Source organism: Octopus bimaculoides, chromosome 25 (assembly GCF_046866305.1).
Source record: "Octopus bimaculoides isolate indiv1 chromosome 25, ASM4686630v1, whole genome shotgun sequence".
NCBI classification, from domain to species: domain Eukaryota; kingdom Metazoa; phylum Mollusca; class Cephalopoda; order Octopoda; family Octopodidae; genus Octopus; species Octopus bimaculoides.
This window is the reverse complement of record NC_142952.1, coordinates 10,690,810-10,700,062: the sequence shown is the minus strand read 5'-3', so window position 1 is coordinate 10,700,062 and position 9,253 is coordinate 10,690,810. Positions and strand designations below refer to the sequence as shown.

The window sequence follows — 9,253 nt, the reverse complement described above, 5'->3', positions numbered from 1 at the left end:
AATAAAAACTGATACCCTGAAATGATTTTTTAAATAAAAAAAAACTAGTAAAAACAGAAACAACCGTTTGTAATGTAGACGATAGACTAGAAAGTGATGGGGGGGAGGGGGGGGGAGAAAGGATTGAGGGGATTTAATCAACCCTAGTACATGACTGGTACTTTATTTAATTGACCCCCTGATAGATGTTGTGACTGGTACTTTGACCCCCAGATAGATGAAAGGCAATGTTGATCTCCATGGGATTTGAACCCAGAATGTAAAGAACCACAACAAACAGTAAATATTTTCTCTGATGCTCTTAATAAGATTATAATTTTGCAGATGATTACCATCTTCACAAATGAGAAATGTGTTTCAATCCTGCTGCAGTCAACTTTGCCTTTCATCCTTTCAATAAAATAAGCTCCCGTTTAATTACTGAGGGCTGATTTAATCAACTTGGCCCTTTCCCTAAAACTGCTGGCCTTACGTCAAAATTTGATGCCAATATCTACATTTCCCCTACATCTTTGATCTTCATTACCATATCCTATTTCTGAATGAATGTCTACAGAGTCCCAAACTAGATTTCGACAGGACATAAACTATAGTTCAGAAATGAAGATTCTTAGTTTGAATCTAATTTGGTACACATCCAAGAATAAGATCTCTAATAATAATAATAATAATAATAATGATCAGATATCAAACTGCTGTAATAATAATCCATCTCAGATATTTCAACATTCAATTGATATAAAACCAAACAGCTATCACAAGGTGGAGGTCAAACTGACTGAAGTAATCCCTATATATATATATATATATATATATATATATATATATATATATATATCATCGTCATTTAATGTCCGCTTTCCATGTTGGCAATGGGTTGTACAGTTTGACTGAGGACTGGTGAGCAAGAAGGCTGCATCAGGATCAATCTGGCAAAGCTTCTACGACGATCAGGTTCAAATGATGCTTTTTTACATGCCACCGGTACGGGAGTCAATCTATGGGCCTGGCAACAATCACGCTCGAATGTGCTTTTAATGTTCCACTGGCACAAGTGCCAATCAGGCAGTACTGTCATCGGCCACGTCAGCGATTTTGAGATATATATATATATATATATATATATTACTGGTATATTTATGACTGACAAAGTCAACTATCTTTGACAATATCTGAACTTAAAACATGATTGAAAGGGGCTTGCAAATATGCCCACTGCCACAACTCAGCCCTAATAATAATAATAAAGGGTTTCCAAGCTAGGAACAAGGCCACACATTTTGGAACAATCAATTATATCACCCTCACAGTACTTAATTGGGACATTTCATTGAGACCAGACAGCTGAAAGGCGAAGTTGACTTCAGTGTGATTTGAACTCAGAATGTTAAGGGATGCAGTACCACAAGGCATTTTATTTACCATATACCAATTTTGCACAAGTCTACAGAGTTAAAGGGAGATAGTAGCAACAGATTAAATCAGCCCTAGTAAATGACTGGTACTTACTTTACCACCACCACACAGTTGTAATTAAAAACATGCAATGACTTTAACGATATATTTCAATTAGAAATATAGAAAAGGTTAATGCGTTGGTGTTTGGAGCCTAAAAGTCTTTCTTGCATAAAATAATGGAGACAACCGGACATTAGGAGATGACAGCATAGCAGAGATGGGGACAGACAAGTAGCCAGCCCAAAAGATGTACAGGAAAAAGAATAGCCGACAAAGAAAGAGATAGTGAGATGAAGAAGGACACGTACAAGGAGACTGCATGACAAAAAATACATATAAGGAGGAGAGAGCTTGATATAAGGGACTGCTTGAGACAGGAGACTGCCAAGAGAGAAAGAGGCGTACAAGGGAATGACAACCTGAGAGAGAAAGAGCCGGACATAGAAAATGTGGAAAGGAGACAGCTAGATAAAGGACATGCAAAAATATTTTGTCATAAGCAAAGTAAACAGTTTTCTGAATTTCTTCAATCTCGTCTACGTTAAAAACTCAAAATTCTGTCTGGGACCCCTGTATCTCAGTCTACATTTGCTCTACATAGGCACATATCTTTTTGGAATCGGGATGACTCTGGAATTGAAAATCTGCCCTTCATTTGGTTTTTGAACATCCAGCATTGGGATCTGATTTAAAAGCATTTGGGTCGCTATTTCTAGCAGGTAAAGCTTGGCTAATTCACGCCATCTTGGCTGGCGTTTGTCAGAGACCAAAGGGGAGATAAATGACATTCTCTTCATTAATTCTACATCGAGATAAGAACTTTGGGACAAATTGGCCAACAGTTGGAATTCAACTTGAAACTGGAACAATAGAATGATTGCATTAAACACCACTGAGACATATAGTCATTATAGATGTATTATAGTCATGCTATTCAGTTTTAGGCTGCAGGCCGGATTACCCTTCCACAGGAGTTGGCTTAAAAGTCTACACAGAATGCAGCTTTTAAGCTAGTTTCAAATAAAATCACAGACCTCCATAAGAGGTCAGAGTGAAATGAAATGGAGAGTAGTTAGAGGCATCCTGAAGAGGGAAAAAAACAAAACCCCTCTAACATTTCAGACAGAGGGCTCTTCAGCTAAGAGAGAATTACTCTCACAGAAATACAGAGGTGGTTCTTGTTGGGCCGCACCAATTACTACTTATTCACTTCAATTCTTGTGGCTATCTTTGACATCTTAATACAACAGTATGAGCCAAAGAGGGAGCCTATACACAGCCATTCAACTTGCTTGAAATAGTAGCCAAGCGTCACTCAAAACACACACTACCATCTTTAAGAAAAGAAGGACACATTGTATAACTAAGTTTTAAATATACTGCCACTAAGCAGAGGTGTACTTGACAAAGGGTTCTATATATATATATATATATATATATATATACACACACATACATACATATATACATACAATACAATACAGCAACACATCTCCTGAGAAGCCACAGTCACATCTTTGTTCGCGTTCAATGCTAGTCACTATTGTTAGTATTTAAATATAAATAAAACATGAACAAAAAAACAAAAAACAAAGCAACGAAACAAAATTCTGTGTCAATTCTGAAATGGATTAGTTGTTAAAATAATAAAAAACAAAACCATGAAAACAACAACAAATAAATAAATAAATATATAAAAGCATCCTAAAGCAGGACGCAATGACTTGGTTATGAATGTTTTTCTTACTTGCATACACAAGTGTGGAGATGCCTGAGAACACATCATCACGTTAAATAAATTCAGCTGAAATTTACAAAGAAACAATACAATACATTGGCTAACAGAGTGGTTAATTAGAGATAATAGCACACAGCATAAAGAATTTGTTAATTATTTAACCTTGATGTGCATGCATGCTGTGGAGTTTTCTAAAGGACCGAAAGCCTTTAGCAACACACACACACACACACACACACACACACACACACACACACACACACACAATGAGCTTCTTCCAGTTTCCTTCTATACCAAATCCACCCAGAAGGTGCCATGATGCAGGGGCACAGAACCTAAAACCATGTGATTAGAGAGAAAACTAACAACACACCCACACATATACATATGAATGAATGGACAGATAGATAGATAATTAGATAGATAGATAGATAGATAGATAGATAGATAGATAGAAAGGCGAATAGATAGAGAGATAGGTACGTGAATAGATATATGGATAGGTGAATAGATAGATGTTATGAGATGCATGGTGGCCTCACTAGTGTCAGTGACATGGAAAAGGAACTCAGTACAGTTTGTAAAATGGATAACATTGGGAAGAGATCCAGCTATAGAATGAATGGATAGGCGAAAAGATAGATAGACACACGAGTGAATAGATAGATAGACAGATATGTTGTAAATATACTCATATTTTATTATGATGCCAAAGGTATTAAAATTTAATCAAAGCTGGTATCTGAGACCAGTAACTAAAGAGTTTCTATTTTATCTCCTGCTCTAACAGAGTTGAATCAGGTCATTCACCACTACCACCACCTTCCTCTGTTTAATGTACACACCCCATAAAGAATATACTATATGCAGGTGTAATGTTGTTGTTTAGTCCCAGCAGTCCTATATTCCATACATAACCATCCTGTGATCTACTTACAACCTTATCTGAAGTCGATTTGGCTATCATTTATAACAGTCAAGTAACTAAATAAAGGCTCTCCTGTTGATTCAAGAATGCAAAATTATCTTAAAACCAGTAATTGAAAATACTGTCATACCACTGATGGTTTACAGAGGTCAAGAGCATAGAAGATGCCTCTTCCATGACCAAGTCAGCCTGGCAGAACCCATCCAAAGCAAACTGGAGCCTGGTGCAGTGTCTCTGGCTTACTGGCTCCAGTCAAACTCCCTAACCCCCATTCCTGCATGGAAAATGGATGCTAAATGATGATGTGTCAAATGTATATAAACCAGCAGACAAATAAATGCAGTAGAAATTGTGGCAACTGAAATGCATTTAGTCTGGTGCTTTTATAGTCAGTGTCCCTTTTACAGTCAGTGTCCCTTTTACAGTCAGTGTCCCTTTTACAGTCAGTGTCCCTTTTACAGTCAGTGTCCCTTTTACTGCCTTATAGAAAGTATTGTTGGGGAGCCATGGAGTGAGTGAAAGACAAACACACAGACATAGACAAGTAATCGTGAATCCCAACAAACGAGATCAATAATGTGGCACCTGAAGTATGGGAAGCAGTGACAACTCACTTTGATCCGAAGATCAAGTCTGCATCAGGAGCACCCTTGGGGTGTTGATAACGTACACGTCTCTCCCTGTTAGTGTTCACAGGTGCTGGTCTGTTGAGGGCAGCTAACATCTCTGGAACAGAAAGTGAAAGAAAAATTCAAAATATAATAATAATAATAATAATAATAATTCAAATTACGACAAACGTAAATAAACTAACGAAGTTTGCTTTTAGAAGCGTTGAGATGTCTTTAGAAAGTTAAAGAAGTGATTTTAAATTCTCAATCGCAGAATAATGCTAATAATATAGCCTGAACAGGATAAACTACCCCTATTTTGCAGAGAAAAGTGTAGGTGGCTAGCTGTGGACTCAAACTCACATCCCCATGATTACGCGTCACGATGCTTTGACCGATTAAGCTAAACTACCCACTACAAATTCCTCTGCAAATTAAGATATATAATTATAATAATAATAATCATGATAATAATAATAATAATCCTTTCTACTGAAGGCACAAGACCTAAAATTTTGAGGGAGGGGACTAGTTGATTACATCGACCCCAGTGTTTCACTGGTACTTAATTTATCGACCCCGAAAGGACGAAAGGCAAAGTGGACCTCAGAGGAACTGGAACTTAGAACATGAAGACAGACGAAATACCACTAAGCATTTCACCCAGCATGCTAACAATTCTGCCAGCTCACCTCAGCGGAATTTGAACTCAGAACATAAAGAACAAAATGTCGCTAAGCATTTTGCCTGGCATGCTAACAATTCTGCCAGCTCACCACCTTAAGTAGTAGAGTTTCTGGCACAAGGCCAACAATTTTAAGGGGAGGGGTTAGTCACTACCACTGACCCCAGTACTTGGATGGTTCTTTATTTTATTGATCCTGAAAGGATGAAATACAAAGTTGACCATGGCAAGATTTGAACTCAGATGTTGAAGCAGCACAGCAAATACCATTATGCATTTTCTCTTCCACTACATCAAACTGACCAATCAATCAATTTCATATGTATAGCAGGCTTCCATCCACTGGGCTCACTCAAAAGGCATTGATTAACTTGTGGCTACAGTAGAAGACAGACACTTGCCAAGGGTGCTGTGCATTGACATTGAACCCAAAACAAGGTGGCAAAGTGAGTTTCTTGACCACACTCCCATACCTAGGCAGATACAGACCACCCTCCTACACACACACATATATTTCTAAAACTATTATTACCTTGATAATCTTCCTCTTCTTGTCGTTCATGGATACCAAGGACAACCTGTTTCATCTGTTCTTTCTCCGCTCGCTCAGCCTGAACAACAAAAAAATAAGAAAACAAGAAATGTGTACAAGTTTTCCTGAAGTTTCAATGTTAAACAAACAGAAAATGGAACCATTTTTACAGGATGTTAAAAAGTTAAGGGCCTTAAAAAATACTGGAGGAGAGGCCACCAACCCCTTATTTATTTCCAAGCAAGGTAATACTTCTTCATGGCCAGACATGTTTTTGCAGAATATTGAAAATGAAAGACACTTGTTTACAACACTCACACTATGTGAAGACAAGGAGACACAAACATACACAGAGAGAGAGGTGGGGGGCGTTTTTTCAGTTTCTAACTACCAAATCCTCTCACCAGGCTTTGGTTGGACAAGGGCTATAATAGAAGACACTTGCCCAAGACGCCATGCAGTGGGAATGAACTCAAAACTGTGTAGTTGGGAAGCAACTTTCTCAACCACATAGCCATGCGTGCATCAGGTGTAACAGCACTAATACACAGTATCATTGTGAGGGCACAACATTACTCTTTTACTTGTTTCAGTCATTTGACTGCTGCCATGCTGGAGCACCGCCTTTAGTCGAGCAAATCGACCCCGAGACTTATTCTTTGTAAGCCTAGTACTTATTCTATCGGGTCTCTTTTGCCGAACCGCTAAGTTACGGGGACATAAACACACCAGCATTGGTTGTCAAGCAATGCTAGAGGAACAAACACAGACACACAAACACACATATATATACATATACATATATACAACAGGCTTCTTTCAGCTTTTGTCTACCAAATCCACTCTCAAGGCTTTGGTCGGCCCGAAGCTATAGTAGAAGACACTTGCCCAAGGGGCCACACAGGGGGAATGTACCCGGAACCATGTGGTTGGTAAGCAAGTAACTTACCACACAGCCACTGACAACATTCTTTTAGTTTCCCATACATAAACACATCAAATAACTCACCCGTTCTCGTTCTTTAAATTTGGCAGCAAACTCAGTAGAAATCGGAACATTCAAGTTGGTATACTGTTAAATAAATAAATATAAAAACACAAATGAAATTAAATACAAACAAATGAAAAGGATGTGGCTTAGGGTGTAAAATAAATTCCAGGACCAAATCCTAGCAAAGCTACTGTGGATTAGCTTAACGTTTAACTACAACACCAGCAATAACAACAATTCCAACTCAGCAAGGGCTTGTGCACATTGTACATGATTGACTGACCTGTTAGAAATAGCAGCCAAGTTTCCTTCCAACTGCACCTTAGCATCTAAGAAAAATATAGTTCTAGAGAATCCCCTACAAATGTCTCATGGTCACAACTGGATTCTATTTATCACAAATCTAACTGACAATGGTCAACCAGCAGCTAAACAACTATTAACTGACAATGGTCAACCAGCAGCTAAACAACTATTAACTAAGTATAAGGTTAAGAATCAGAATTAAATACTGAAAGTACTCTACTAATCCTGCCAGATTGTTGCCATAGTAATAATAATAATAATAATAATGGCCTCTATTTACATGCAAGGCCAGTAGTCTTTGAAGGAATGGGGTTAGCCGACACCCTCAACTCCAGCACTCAAACAGTGCTTTGTTTATATATCAACACCCCGAAAGGATGAAAGGTAAAGTTAACCTTGGCAGGAATCGAACTCAAAGTGTAAAGAGCCAGAACAAATACCACAAGAGTATTTCTTCCGACACAACTTTGCCAATCCACCATCCTACCAATAATAATCCATCTTTTCTGTCCACTATTCCTGAGAGGGGAGTGGAGGAAGGGATAGAGCACCTTCTCCACAGACTCCTATCAGAAGCAACCCTCATAACACTTTCCAGCTGGATTCCCAAGTGTGACCAACTGAGACTATGAATATTATCCAGCCATTACATTCTTGGTCTGCCTCTAGGTTTCCTGCCAGTTGGCTCAGCTTGGCTTGAAGAATCTGTCTTGCAAATTCTTTCCTGTGACATTCTAATCACATGTCTGTTACCCCAAAGCTGTGACCTTTCAATGCAGAGAATTAGCTGCTCAACATGGAGAGACTCCTTGATATCTGAGCTATGCATCTTGTTGAGTGACATTACTCCAGAAACCCTAATGTAGGGTCAACCACAGCAAAGATTTTACGTTGGAGAAAAACTAAAATCAAGTGATTTGTAAAAGAGACAGAAAGATAAAATATATCAATCCATAATTACAGATATTTTGTAAGAACTTACCTGTTGTTTGTTGCCCTTCTTTGTCATAAGTACAAACTTTATGGTATCATTATATTCAATGTTATTCTGAGGGAATGTAACTAAAAGAAATAAAATTATAAAAAAAAGAATTCATTAACCTACACAAAGACAGAACCAAATTATTTAGATTCTACAAAAAATTCAACCAGAAATGAGTTTAGTGATTGTACATGTGTTTCAATAGTGACGTTATTTATGCAACAATGGGGTAATAATTATGTCCCATCATTTTATATTTTCGCATAACCACACCATTTTATCAGGCAACTACAGTTTGATCTGATCTCATGTCAAATATTAGTATTGCATGTTTCATAACACAACTTCACAATTAGCTCAACAGACTTTAGAGAACAACACAATAGAAAATGCACTCGGCATCATTCATGTTTTACTCAAATTAAAAAAAAAACAATAACAATTGATACAAAATAAGCAAAAGCTTTACATATTTAAGCCCTAGACTCCAGCTAAGAAGATCTGAAGAAGGAACTGTAATTCCGAAATATCATCGGACTATAGATAACCAAATTACGACAGGTATATAGTGCATTTTTGTACCATTCTAAACTTTTTATTCTTTAGGAAAATGAATTTATAAAAAAAAATAACAAGAAAATGGTGAAGCCTAGACATTTAAAAAAAAATAATACAAAGATCAAAGTAATATATTCTAAGAGAAATAGGTTTTTGGCTGAGTCTATATTGGTCAAACATTATGTGGAATATAATACTTACATTGCTTACGCACTTGTCCCCTCAGATGCATTGGAACAGCAATGTCCAATTGTGGTACCTTCAATGACTCTTGAGATCTGGCCTGCAATTGACAATAACATCACAAACATTACCAAAAGTGAATCACCACCTTGTCCCATGTCTTTCTGGGCCTACCTCTACCACAGGTTCCCTCCACAGTTAGAGACCAGCACTTCACACAGCTGTCCTCATCCATACGCATCACATGACCATACCAGTGCAGTCATCTCTCTTGCACATCA

General features: G+C 37.7%; 1 protein-coding gene across 18 annotated transcripts in view; it reads right to left on the bottom strand.

Annotated features, from left to right (window-relative positions):
• The window catches only part of LOC106869790 (regulator of nonsense transcripts 2), an 80,794-nt gene that overhangs the window by 2,353 nt on the left and 69,188 nt on the right, over window positions 1–9,253 (bottom strand). For 8 of the 18 annotated variants that reach the window (XM_089341873.1, XM_089341868.1, XM_089341875.1 and 5 more), the window contains 5 exons: window positions 8,991–9,072; window positions 8,232–8,311; window positions 6,962–7,024; window positions 5,953–6,031; window positions 4,739–4,850 (listed from right to left, as the gene is read on the bottom strand). In XM_089341873.1, the coding sequence (XP_089197999.1) occupies window positions 4,739–4,850; window positions 5,953–6,031; window positions 6,962–7,024; window positions 8,232–8,311; window positions 8,991–9,072 (416 nt within the window). Of the gene's footprint in view, window positions 1–3,205; window positions 3,263–4,709; window positions 4,851–5,952; window positions 6,032–6,961; window positions 7,025–8,231; window positions 8,312–8,990; window positions 9,073–9,253 lie in introns of all 18 variants that reach the window. The other 10 variants (XM_089341877.1, XM_089341872.1, XM_089341879.1 and 7 more) reach the window with 3 other exon arrangements.